Below are 13,302 nucleotides of genomic sequence, written 5' to 3'. Positions count from 1 at the left end.
GCAATTCTCAGAATATCAAATGAATATATTGGCATTTTTCAAGTGTAAAGGCTGCAGGACAAACAAGATTTCATATTATGACATGTCTTTTCATTTTGGCCACTGAATTCCAGTTGTATTTTAATTTATAGCTTATAAAATCTGAGAAATTTTACTTCCACTTTTTCAAATCACAGCTGATGAAACCCTGGGACAAATTTAATATAGACATGATCTAAATTGTGGAAAAAGACCAAGCAAATTTTAAAAGAAATGAAGAAACAAAGAAGTAATGAAAACAAGAAATAAAGAAACTTCCTCCGACAGAAATGGTAACTTTTCATCTGATTCTAACTGATTATATTCATGAATTTTTAATGTTTAAAATAACATACAGAAATATTTAGACCAACACAAAAGTAGACAGTATAAAGAAAAATGTCACAGCTATGTACAGTCTGTACTAGGAACTGTACATTTTGTCAGACTAGAATTAATGGTATCACTGATGTTCAAGATTACTCCGTTACACAGAGCTCAAATAAGACCAGAGGAAAAGAAAGCTGGAATATTACTACTGGAAGCACATTACTATAGCAAGTTTGCAAAGAGTGTTTTTTGCTCATTTCTTTGAAACTATGACGTGCATGGATACAGACTACCTTTTTATTTTATAGAGCACTTTCACCATATAAATATTCATATCAGTGCAGATCTGAGGGAAGTGTCCTAGTATAATAAACTCACTTAAAGAGTGAATTATGCCACTCCTGTAATTCCTCTCCCTTGTCAGCTCAGGGCTCAGGGCAGAACTGTTTAAATACCAAATGCTTCTATTAAACACTTCTGCAGAGTCAGAGCAATATGTTTATACCCTTCTTCTTGTCCTCACTTTCCCTGAACAGATATTTTAACCCGACATTCCAAAATGGACCGTGATAATTCCTAGTGCTAGAAAGACACTATCTTTCCAACTTTGGGATGAAAACAGGTCTCATTTCCCTTTTATTCCTGGATTTATACTTCAGCATCTCACTGGGGCTTTTTTCTTGCATCTGTCAATCTCAGCGAGGGATCAGCCCCTCGTGAGGAGCAGATACACCCAAGATTCCTCTGAGTAAGTGCTGTGCGTTGCTGTCAGCCAGTCACCTTTCAGAGGAAGTGATACCCAGCAACCAGCAAGTAGCACCCCCTAGTCCTCGACCTCTTGAGTGCTTTGGGCCTCAAGCTTGTGCTGCAGAAAGCTCTACTTCCCACTTTGCTGAAGATGAATTGTTTTATACACAGGTTCTGTATCCTCACTTGCAAGTTCTGAAAAATAGGTCCAATATTATTAGCTTCAGATGTAGCATTATCTAGCAAACATTTTGACATATGAACACTTCTATACCTCTCAACCCATGAAGCTGCAAAATCTGATATCTACTCTGAATGAAAGCTGTATAAAGTTAGAAGAAATATCTGACAGTGTTCTTTAAAGATGAGGAAAATTGATTACAATAATTCTTGCTGGTTTTTTTTTTTTAATGTATCTTATTTTGGTGATATATGTGGGAGGGAGGGAGTGGGAAAAGAAGATTTCCAGAAGCATCATAGCGGCTAAGAAATTGCTAGAACAGTTAAGTTTCTGGAACAATTTCTTTGAGTAAAAGGGAAGTTCATTGTGGAGATTCAAATTTTCAGAAAAAAAAGAAATGTAATAATAAAGACTGTAGGGTGCATATGCAGAGAATGACTGCACTGTTGGATACAATTGAAAATATTTACTTGTGGTGTGGATAAACACAGTCTCCAAGCAGAATCATGCTGTGTGGTATCATATCATAAACTGCAGCCAAGATATATTGATAATGGTGATATCACCCAGCTGGACTACCAATTAAAATTGTGTAAGATTGTGGACACTGCAACAACCACTCTTAAAAAGCTTAGAACTGGCACTTTACTAAGGGTTGTAATTTAGTGGAATTTTGGAATTTCTAAAAACATGATAACATTAAAAAAAATTGTGAAACCCATCATGCAGATACGATTCAAGCTGCTTTCAGTATTTTATTTATCATATTAGCAGAAAGAATTCTAGGGGCACAACACAATGTACTGTGCTTTTACAGGTAAGCAGACAAATACCTTAGAGTTCAATTTCCCAGATTACCTGAAGCTCTTGAATAGTTTCCAGAGAAGTGGCTTGGGGATACCTTGGAAATCAAGCATCTTGCAGCAGAGTATAGATCAAATTGCTGATGAGTCAAAGCTTCTGGGCAAGAGGTAATAAAGCAGGTCATCTCACACTCACAGCTAAAAATCTTTGTATTGCTCCATTTTGTGTTCCCTGTTATTTGTGTGTTGAAATTTATAATTAAGCCAAATTCTTGGTGACTTCAGTAAGACTTTAAATGAATAAAATTCAAAATATTAATCCTACAAGCACTCTTAGGATATGAATGTTCAAGAACTGAGACTATTCATACATGTATAGTTAGCTATGTGTAAATTAGTTATGTATTCACAATTTTGGAATCCAAGTGAGAAATCTGTGGATTTTTACTCTGGTAGATAGCAAGATACTGGATAGATGGCACTAAAAAAGGTACAAAATGAAAAATGTTTATCACATATCTTGAAACTTTCTCACAGAAACAAAGCCCATAAGCATTAAATCTTATTCTAGTTGTTTTATACCCAAAGCCATGCCAAAGTCACAGACATTGCAATAGAGTGGGTGTAGAATTAAACTATAGTTGGCAGTAGATTTGCAAAGTGGAAAAAAAAATTTTTTTGACTTCTTACCCAGTGGGAAGAAAATACTGTTAAACTGTAGGCAGTTAAGAAGTATTGTGGCTTATAGCTGAAATCAGTCTCTCTCAAAGTTTAAAATACACATTTCACATTTGCATCCTTCAGCAGTAACCATAATGTCTGTACTCATTTATTAACCCATTAAATGGAAAATAATGATGAACTTCTAAGATCGCTCGTGCTATCAGAATATATATGAAACATCATTATTAAAAAGAAATACTAAAAAGGGTCATTTCCTAAAGGAATCCAATAGTGTATTAAAATAAAATAGAGATTTATATTTCAGATATGAACCTCTGACCATGGGGGACTGGAATTTGTTGGGCAGCTTCCTTGAAGAAGTGCACATCCACTCCACCATTGTTGGCAAAATCTGGCTCACAATCCTGTTCATATTCCGGATGCTGGTGCTGGGAGTGGCTGCTGAAGATGTCTGGGATGACGAGCAGTCTGAGTTCATCTGCAACACAGAACAACCCGGCTGCAGCAATATCTGTTATAACAAAGCCTTCCCCATCTCTTTGATCAGATACTGGGTACTGCAGATTATATTTGTCTCTTCTCCATCTCTTGTTTACATGGGCCATGTGCTCTACAGGCTAAGGGCTCTTGAGAAAGAACGACAGAAGGAAAAAGCCTGCCTGAGGGCCCAGCTGGAAGACCTGGAGCCCATGCCTGAGGAACACAGGAGAGTGGAGAGGGAACTACAGAAGCTTGAAGAGCAGAAGAAAGTGAATAAGGCACCCCTGAGAGGGTCCCTACTGCTCACCTACGTCCTACATATCCTGACCCGGTCAGTGGTCGAAGTGGGCTTTTTGATAGGTCAGTATCTTTTATATGGGTTTCACATGTCCCCCCTTTACAAATGCACTCGGCCCCCTTGCCCTAACACGGTGGATTGTTTTGTATCCAGACCCACAGAGAAGACCATCTTTATGATTCTCATGAACAGCATTGCTGCGGTCTCCCTCTTCCTCAGCATCCTAGAAATCGCCCACCTGGGCATCAAGAGGATAAAGAAGACCCTCTACGGGCCGCCGCGGCGGCCGGCGGGCCCGGCCGAGGAGGAGGCCAGCCTTTACAGCGCCAAGCAGAGCTCCGCGGTGCCGCCGCCCTGCGCGGCCAGCAACGACGGGCCCCCGCGCCCCGCCGCCGCCCTGCCGCCGCCGCCGGGAGAGCAGCACCGCGGAGAGCTCCGCGCGGCGCCGCGGCGCCGGCTCGGCCCGGCTCAGCACCACGGACAGCAGCCGCCGCCGACCTCCTCCAGCAGCGAGGAGGCGTCGCCGGCCGCCGCGGGCAGCGCCCCCGGGGCGGCGGCGGCAGCGGCGGCGGCAGCGGGAGCTGGAGCGGCTCCCACCGCCCGCCGGACGCCCCGCAAGCGCAGCCGGGTGAGCATCTGCAGGGACTTCGGGGAGGACCGCTGCGGGTCTCCGGACAGCGGGCACTGCGCGGGCACCCGCAAGTCCAGCTTCCTCTCCCGCGTGTTCTCCGAGAGCCGCCCGGGCAGCGACAGCGAGAGCGCGTCTTCCGGCGGCGGCCCCGGCTCCGAGGGGAAGCGCAGCGAGGACGGCAGCCCGCCCGGCAGCCCCCCGCCGCCCGCCGCCACGGGACGCCGCGTGTCGATGGCAAGTAGCGCCCTGCGACCCCCGGGGTAGCGGGACCCGCCGGGGCGTGGGCCAGAGGCGGTGGGGGCACACACTCGGGCGCCAGCTCTTCTCTCCCGCCCCCAGGGAGGAGCGGGCAGAGGCAAGGGGGGCCGGCTTGACTCCTTGGAGAATTAGGCTTCATGACACAGTCCCGACATGGCACAGCTGCGGGCCCTCCAGAGCAAGCCATGCTCCACACACTTGATTCCCCCTCTCAGGTGAGGCAAAAACCTCACTAGGGAATTATTCATCACCCAGGATCTGAAGTTCATTTTATCAGACACTGAAGTTCATTTTATTTAAGCTTATTTACATCTCCCAATTGAGTCTGCATGGACTGTCATCTAGCCCAGTGGAGCTTGCTCAGCTCCAGCCTTCTTGAAACTGTAAGGAAGAGAAGTCTTGACTGGATTGAAACCAATGGCTTAACTTCCCTCAGCTTCAGAGGGTTTATTTGGGGCGACCAGTGGGCTGAACAATTGCTCAATGAATAAGCCAAAAGATCTACATATAAAACACCAAATAATTGCAATGACAGATCCAACAACTACAGAATTTCATTTTCAACAGCTGTTCCTATTCTGTGGCCACACACTCTAAACTTCTTTATGTTCAGTGTTAATAAAAAGCTAGTGCTTGCATTCAAGTGCCATCTAGTAGATTTTTTTGAAAGTAATTTGAGTTCTGATGACTCTGAATCATGAGATTTGTCCTCTGAGGACAAAAGACCAAATGCTTCCAGGAGCATGCCCTTAAATAACTTTTTATAGGGCTTGTAATAGACAGAAGATTGCTTCACATAATACTCAAGTTTTCAATTCTATTCAATTTTCTCTCACTCTTCTTGAAACGTAAAAAACAACAACAACAACAACAAACCCCACAATACCTCTGCAGTAAGAAGCAGAAAATGCTCTCACTTGCTTCTCATCAACAATTTATGAGCTCAAATGTTCATGGAGTTATAGTTTCTAGAGCATGTAAATAGTCAGGATAAATCATTTTAAATTTTCACTTAGAGGCAATATAATCATTTTCTGCTTTGGGGAGAGGGGCTAGAGACCAACCTGTTGATTTCCTGGGGTTTTCGATATTCACATGAGAAGGTTCCTTTAAAAAAGTGAAGAGCAAAAAGATATTAAACAGGATTTGGGAAGCATCTTGTTGAAAATTTATACAAGTTGCTTGGCAACTTGTAAAGTTTAATGACAATGAAGTTAACTTTCAGGTGAGGTCTTGAAGAAATATATTCAGCTTGCAAAGCAATGTCGTTAGTCTTGAAAGTAGCACTGTTTTGGCATGCTACATTTGTGGATCACAATGTTTGGGACTGTTTCTAGCATTTTAAAATGTGACTCATGTCTCTATCGTGTTTATAGAACATGATATTATAAAGTAAAGTTGCTTCTATACACAATTCAGTCACTATTTTGGCAAATGCACTTTGGTACCAACATTGCCAAGGCACTTATGAATACCAGTTTCAGTGTACGGATCTGCTAGTGCATCATAAAAATGTTGGGCATTAACTCATATATCTTTCTGGTCTGTATTTCCCTATATTCACTATTTAGTTTTGGTTGTTAAAGGCATGCAGCATTGATCTGTTTTAATCTGACTTCCAGGAAACAATCATCATATATTAATATTTTGATAAAGGAAATAAAGAGTGAGTAGATTTACCTGTGTGACAGGAGCACTCAAAAAAACAATTTTCCTATTTTTTTTAAAAAAAGCATTTAAAAGGAATAATATTTTTAAAATTCCAGCTGTACAAAGTACAAAGAAAATCTCCTGCTCTCCCTGCTTAATACTGAATTGCAACAATAATGCAGACAAAGGAGAGGCGCTTTTTAACATAGCAATGAATCTGTACCCATGAATGTTTTCTAAACAGCCAAAATACAGTCTATTCTAACCCAGACCTTATTAATCTAACTTGAGTAGCCAAATAAATAGAGCAAAAGACTTACAGGAATTGATGCTGTTCAATTTGCTTTGACACATTTCCCAGCCATCCTCTATACCTCCATCTTGGCTAGAATTTTTTCTGTTTTCCTTCATACCCCTGCTTGTAGTAGAATTTGGTTATAGCATTCTTTGTGTTAGCTGGGTGAGAAGGGAGTATCATCTCAATATTGAAAATATCATTTTCTGTACTTCAACAACCATTCTAGCAGCTTCTAATCAAACACATGCTGAGGCTGTACTAAGATAGCAGGATGATTGCAATTGCCTATGACCACCATATCCTTAGCTGAAAGAAAAGCTCAAAGCTACACAAAGATCACTAAATACATCTCATACTGTAAGATTCTGCATACAAGTCAACCACATCCTGTGAGTAATAACATTGAAAGTACCTAACAGATCTAATAATACAGTTATGGATGCTTGACCTTTATCCACTGACAAGAGGTTTTTGAGCAATACTACCAATGCCATTTCCATGTCAAACCTGAGTCTCTAACAGATAAATAAATTACGATCAGGGACAAGGAAATGTTGTAAAATTTACACAATGATGGATTTCATCCTCTTCATCAAAACCTGAAGACTAGGTTGTGGATGGTAGTTGGCCAGATCATGATCAAGTGCTTACTTCCAATCAAGTTACAAAACTGCATCCTTCAAAGAACATAGGCAGCTCCTTGGAGGAAATGTTAATTTTCAATTTTAACAAAGAACGCATCCAGTGCTTCACTGTGAGCTCTCAACAAATGGTTCAATAGGAAGCCGAACACAAAACGCATGTTTGGCATGAGGATTCATCAGCATTTTGGACTTCAGTTCAAATCAAACCAGCAACATATATAAAGGAAGAAATGCCCTTCCCATTGGTAGGAGTCGACAGACCAACCATTTTTTAGCCATACTGCAGACCAAATAAAACTTCCTTGCCTGGAAACTGGTGGAAATAAAGAGCCATTTCTTTGTCTCATGTCCAACTATGGCATAAAACCTTGAAAAAAATTATGCTACAGCTCATTAGTTTTACACCCAAAACAATCAGTCTGCATACTCTGTTAAGATTCTTGGTCACTCTGTTGTCAAAGGTTATCCATTATTTAGAATGGCAAGCAAAAATGAGAGAGACAGAAAGCTTGAATAACTTATTAGGCCAAAGGATTCTTAGGAGTCTGATCCACTGTCAAAAATGCCTTTTTCTTCAGCCTCTGCTGGTCAAACTTTAGGTCTATCAAGGTCAAAGGATAGATCACCAAAACAAGACCTCCATTGCATCAGGGAAAGTACATAGCAAAGTATAGAAAGAGACAGTCACTGTATGACATGACTGTTTTCAGTCTGTCTAAACACAATGACTAGAGCATCATGAACTATACAAGTGAGCTAGCCTCAACCTGATGGAGACCTGGGATAAATATAGTTACGAAGTTCTACAGTGGCAGGGGAATTCAGCATCTATGGAAGCACTGGTACAGCTGAAATCATGCTGCCTGCAGGACTCCAAAACCTTGATATTGAGGAATTCAGTCAACAGAACAATCCGTTAAACGATAACTAGCTCCAACCTAATCACTTCCAAGGCTCATTTATAAGATAAGATACTATATATCCTCTAGGATATATATTCTAAGATATACTGTTGGTATATACACAGGTCTGCCACAGGTCTGTCCTCAGTTTTGCATCTCTAGCCACATTTTAATTTATTTTAATTAAGGGGAGATGCCACTATGGAACAAAGGGGGCTCCTTCTGTATCATCTTAGCCTGCCAAGCTTCCTTAGGCAAGTGGGCCTTACTCACAAAGGTAGACACGCTCTACTCAGTGAGAAGAAATGCACTGAATTATTATAACTACATTTACTAAGGAGAACTGGGAATTAGATTCACAGAGGTGTGTAGAAATTATGCTGAGATCAATAGGATTCTGCATGTGAACAACATTATGAGTGAAGAAAAAAAAAATTGTAAGGTCAGGCCCTCCACTGGTGGGTGAAACATTTTTAAGTCTGATCAAATTAATAGGCTGATGCAGTCAAAGGTCAGTATAAAACTAGTACAGATACAATGCTTGTTTTCTTGAAAGGCAGCAAGGCCAGAAATTGTAGAATATTTAGGCACTTAATTCTTAGGGTGCTGCACTCAGGGTTATTGCCTTGCCTTGCTGTGTGCGAGGCTGCATGAAGCCATTATTTCATGGCATAACTCTCATTTTCACTCTGGGGAGCCAAAAATGAGAGGTCTGAACACTCCAACTGAACAATTAGAGAGGGGGAGAGCTTTGCTTCCAAAGTCAACCTTTGAGAGGGTCAGCTGCTCTTCTTCCTCGAGCATTTTCTGCTGATCAAAGGAGCAATTGCACAACTTCAGAAAGCTCTGCAGAGCAGGGTCTCAACCTGATTTGAAACAATTATCTCCTGATGTTGCATCTGCAAAGTGTCATGGCAATTCAACTCTCCAAAAGCTGAACACAAACATTTCCACAAAGGCAGAAGGTTGCGTGATGTTTCATTGCTATGTGCATTTTACTTCTTCTGCTATATGTGTCTCTTTCCAGCTTTCTCAAGTAGAGGACCCCAGTTGCATGCTACCTGATCTATAAATAGTAGTTTTCTAAAGAAGCCTAAGGTGTGCTCTGAAACCTATAAGTTGTAATTTGGTTAACTGAGATGGGAAGTATTTACATTTTACTTTTTAAAACTATTTAGACTGCCACCTCTTCTCACAAAGGCCAGTACCTTTCAGAAGACCTGGACCTAGTTTACTACATTTGCACCACTAGCCTAACTGTGCACTGAAGGAGCTACTGTAATAGAAATAACAACCTTCTTGGTGAGAGTACCCAAGGATATACCAAGAAGATGGGAAGACTTGACATATCCAGTGGTCCTACTTTTTTTTTTTCCCCCCCAATATAGCACTGAACTAAGTTCCTGGAATCACAAAACAAGATTGGAAGTTACTATAAGTTTTATAATATTCCTAACAACACTATAGCTGAACCTATTTCTTGGGAAATCAAGGTTATTGGATCAAGCTTTTCAAAAGGTATTAGGCATTTTGGGACCCAAATTCAGATTCTTGATTTTCAAGAGGTGTTGAGTTATCTTCATTCTCACTTCCTCTTTAGCTCACCCTTTCCTTCAGAGAGTCTTATACTTTCAGAGTGTCATTTCTTTAAGTCTCCACATTTGGCTACAAAGAAATCAATGCACTTTTAAAAGGAAGGCCCCCTCTTCATGGTGTCTGAGGGGTCTAAAAAGCTGATAATTAAGCAGTACTCTCAGCTCACAGAATCAGACCCAGATAGAGCTGCTGTTTTTGTTCATTTGCTGAGAAGAAAATCTCTGGGGCTGAAACCCTGGATCTGTTGAAGCTGGGGAAATTCTATGATTCACTGGGTCAGGATTTCACTAGGTCACTTTTTTATTTCTCTATTCTGTTCAATTCTTTTTCTGCTTCTCACTTCTCCATTCAGCTCTGAGCTTTAATCCAGTGGGAAAATATTCAGTAGTGAGAAGGAGATGAAAGAGGGAGCTGCTATTCAACTTGAATACTTGCAGTCTTCTCCAGAACAAGATATGTTTACTCATCTTTTCAACTATACTTGGGGGATAAACATCCACTTATTCAACTAGCTGAACCACTGCTCTCACTCTTGGGGCTGGGAACGGTTTGAAAGAATGAATGTACATTGAAATAATGAATCTGATAACTGCAGAATAGTGTTATTTTGACAGCTAAGCTCTACCAGAAAAGCTACAGGTGGGATGGGGAATTGGCAAAACCCTGTGTTCTACTAGGATGTTTGAGAAGCCTTAAATGTGAAATCTTTATGCCTGTTTAATCTGCTAGTACATGCTGTTATTTTTGTACAGCTTTTCAATGCAAACTTCTTTTTTTAAGAGATATTCCAGACTAGTTTTATTCTGCACATTACATTCTGCCCTGAGGCGCTCAGAAAAACCTTGTGATGAAGACAGCCAGTGTACTAATTATCCTGCAAAGTCTACTTCATCACACGAGGGCTAACTGTTCACCAAGTGCACAAACACAGAAATTAGAAAATGACAAGCTTTGGGGATAAAGAGGAGTTGATGAATGATGAACCCCTCTGAGGATTTGTGTAGCACCAAATAGACAGCTGGATTTTAGAAAGTGGCGCTCTCCTAATTGACTCCATCTTTGTAAATGTATGGCTTCAGAGACATTTAAAAATATACAAAAACCCTTAATGTGTAAAGTGAGGGCTACAGGGTGGGACCACTGATTTTAAGCAGGTCACTTTAGGGATTTTGGTGTAAAATCAAGCTTTCTCTCCCCCACCCCTACTACTAACATTGAACAAAGATGGCTTTGTTCAATACATACAAGGTAAGTATGTTATCAGCTATTCATATAAACAACAGCTCCCACCCCTGCCCAGCTATGTATTTGTTGGACCTGGATTAATTACTATGATAACATTTCTTTTTCTCCTTTAAGCCAGCTCAGATTCATGCTTCTTTCTCTTGTTATCTTTCAGAGCATGCTCCTAGAACTATCATCTATAATGAAAAAATAGTGACATTTGGCAGACAAGAAATAAACTAAGGGATTGAACACAAACCACCTTCAGCAGAAAGATAAAAAGCAGCTTATCTGTTGCTATGTTCCCCTCTCCCTCCTCTATAATGCTAAAATCATAATACAGTTCAAGAAAGCAAGCACTTGTTTTATTCCTAAATTCTATGCCAATTCCAACAGTGTTGACTGCTAGCTTGCTCCAAAACTCAAGATTTTTTTCACATAGACTGAGCCAGATTTGGTCAGTTTGTGCTGCCACTGCAGAAACAGTCTCATGTCTTTGGGAGAACATTTTGGGATGTACAACTTGTTGTGCAGGCTGGTAGTGTTCATATCAGAAAGCAGCCTGATACATAGCCCTTAAAGGTAGCAGAAGACCCAAGATACCTACAAGAAAGGATTAGCTTGATTTGAAAGTACCCTGAAAGGTTACAGGCCCTCTATCTCCCCAGGCTTCAGCAGCCAATGAATAAAAGATGCAAGAAACACACAGGAATCGGAAGGCTCAGAGAATTTACCAGAGATAAAAACCCAGCTGAAGAATATTCTGCTGCTCATCTGCCTTTGTTAATGTATTCCTCAAGTTTTTATATAAACTCTCCATGCTAATGTTGCCTCCTCATAGCTAATACTTTCGGCTTCAACATTGAAACAGTAAAATTGGGCTATTTATTTCAAAAGCAGAACACCTGTGCTTTTCTTCAGTTTGCTATTCAAGAAGATCTGCAAGGCATCAGCTCAGGACCATGAAAATCTTATTTCCTTTGCTGTCTCACTAGTTCATATAGATGAATTGAAGCACAAGCAAAACCAATAAGATCTCTTTTTCAGTTTGCTAGGACAGACCTGCTCTGGAGGGTTGGATTTCTAAGTTGCGTGTGGCCCAAGAAAGCAGTCCCTCTAATTGTGTATCCAAAAAGTAAAGTACCTTGCCCTGACTATTCCCGACCCTGTTTCTGGCCACGTGCTCTTGGCTACTCTTATTTGTCAAGCTTGTCACAGCTTGCATTCACTATTGATGCTCTAGTCACTCCAATGGCAGGTGAAACTTAGTGCAAGATTGTTTGCTATGCCAGTTTCCCTAATCGTAAAAATCCTCCATAGGTTGACAACTCTCTGGAAAGACTAGCAGAAAGAAAAAGAGAAGAAAAAATAGAGCAGTCAAAAAAAAAAAAAAAGCAAAAAAATAAAAGCAGTCAAACATAAAGATCGAGATTGCAGTGTTTTTTTCTAAGCACTCATGATACACATCCATATTCTGCCTCACTACAAACTCATCAACAGACAGTTTGCCTATGCATTTGCTTAGTATTTTAAAGCAAAAAAGAAAATGCTTAAGATGGTGACTGTTAAGTACTGGCAGCAACTGATTAGGGATGGAGAAACAGCTTTGCTAGCGTACAGTCTCTACTGTCAGGCTATGTGTCACTGCAACTGATGCTACATCTTCTGACAGATTTGAGGGGGTGGGAAGCTTTCTTCTTATATGCTCAACAGGAAGATTCAGAAAACTGAGAAACTCTGGAAAACAACATTTCTGTTTTTCTTCCCTCAGAATTTTAGAATTGAAAAATTGCAGGCAACATTCACCCCTGTAGATTGAGGAGGATGGAGCTTAAATCTCTAAGGACGGTGGCCTATGGCAAGCATGCAGAATCAGACCTGAGCAGTCCATGACCTAGAGTTTCCCCATTTTGTGATAAAAAGGCCAGCAACCTCTCTTTAGCAGCTTGCCCTTCTCCCCATGCCCCACTGCAGCCTCCCAGCAAGCAGGCCAGATCAGGGTCTTCCAGCCGATTGTGCCACCTCCACCATCCACTGTCTCCCTGACCAGGCTTTTAGGTCACTTTGGCCCCAGGTGAGAGGCGGCCGCCATCTGCTGGGGAGTCTCCAAGGGCCAGTGCCCTGCTCGCATCCCTGCCCCATATGCACACAGGGCCTGCTCATCACATCAGCACTGACAGCCGTCACTGTGTCTCCTTTGCTGTTTGGGTTTTCTGTGGCCTAAGCAAAGTGAGCAGTCAGTCTCACAAGTTCCTACTTTGGAGTAGGATGCTACCCTATTTTATACACAGGGATTTTGAGCTGTTTTTTCATTTCTACAGAAACCTCTTCCAGCTTTTCTCAGGTTTTCTGTAAAGGGGAAATAAAACCCAACCTCTCTGTTTGTGTGCCTCTCAACATGTACACCGACACTTTACAAGACCAAAACAACGAGTTAGAAGAACTCCTTAAGTCAAGCACTAGGGGAGTGGGTATAGATATAGCTTATTTGATCTTCCAAAACATCATCTCATTTCATCTCTGCAATGAAACACCCTTGGTTGTTCCTGCCGCCGATC

General features: G+C 41.3%; 1 protein-coding gene across 1 annotated transcript; it reads left to right on the top strand.

Moving 5' to 3' along the window:
- The first annotated feature begins 3,083 nt into the window (after window positions 1–3,083).
- GJA10 (gap junction protein alpha 10) lies at window positions 3,084–10,958 on the top strand. The gene is made up of 2 exons (XM_067294812.1): window positions 3,084–4,406; window positions 10,920–10,958. Exons 1-2 carry the CDS (start codon window positions 3,084–3,086, stop codon window positions 10,956–10,958), a joined length of 1,362 nt encoding a protein of 453 aa, XP_067150913.1.
- The last annotated feature ends 2,344 nt before the right edge of the window (window positions 10,959–13,302 follow it).

This window comes from Apteryx mantelli, chromosome 3 (genome assembly GCF_036417845.1).
Source record: "Apteryx mantelli isolate bAptMan1 chromosome 3, bAptMan1.hap1, whole genome shotgun sequence".
Classification (NCBI taxonomy): domain Eukaryota; kingdom Metazoa; phylum Chordata; class Aves; order Apterygiformes; family Apterygidae; genus Apteryx; species Apteryx mantelli.
The sequence above is the reverse complement of the archived record's forward strand: the minus strand, read 5'-3'. Positions and strand labels throughout refer to the sequence as shown.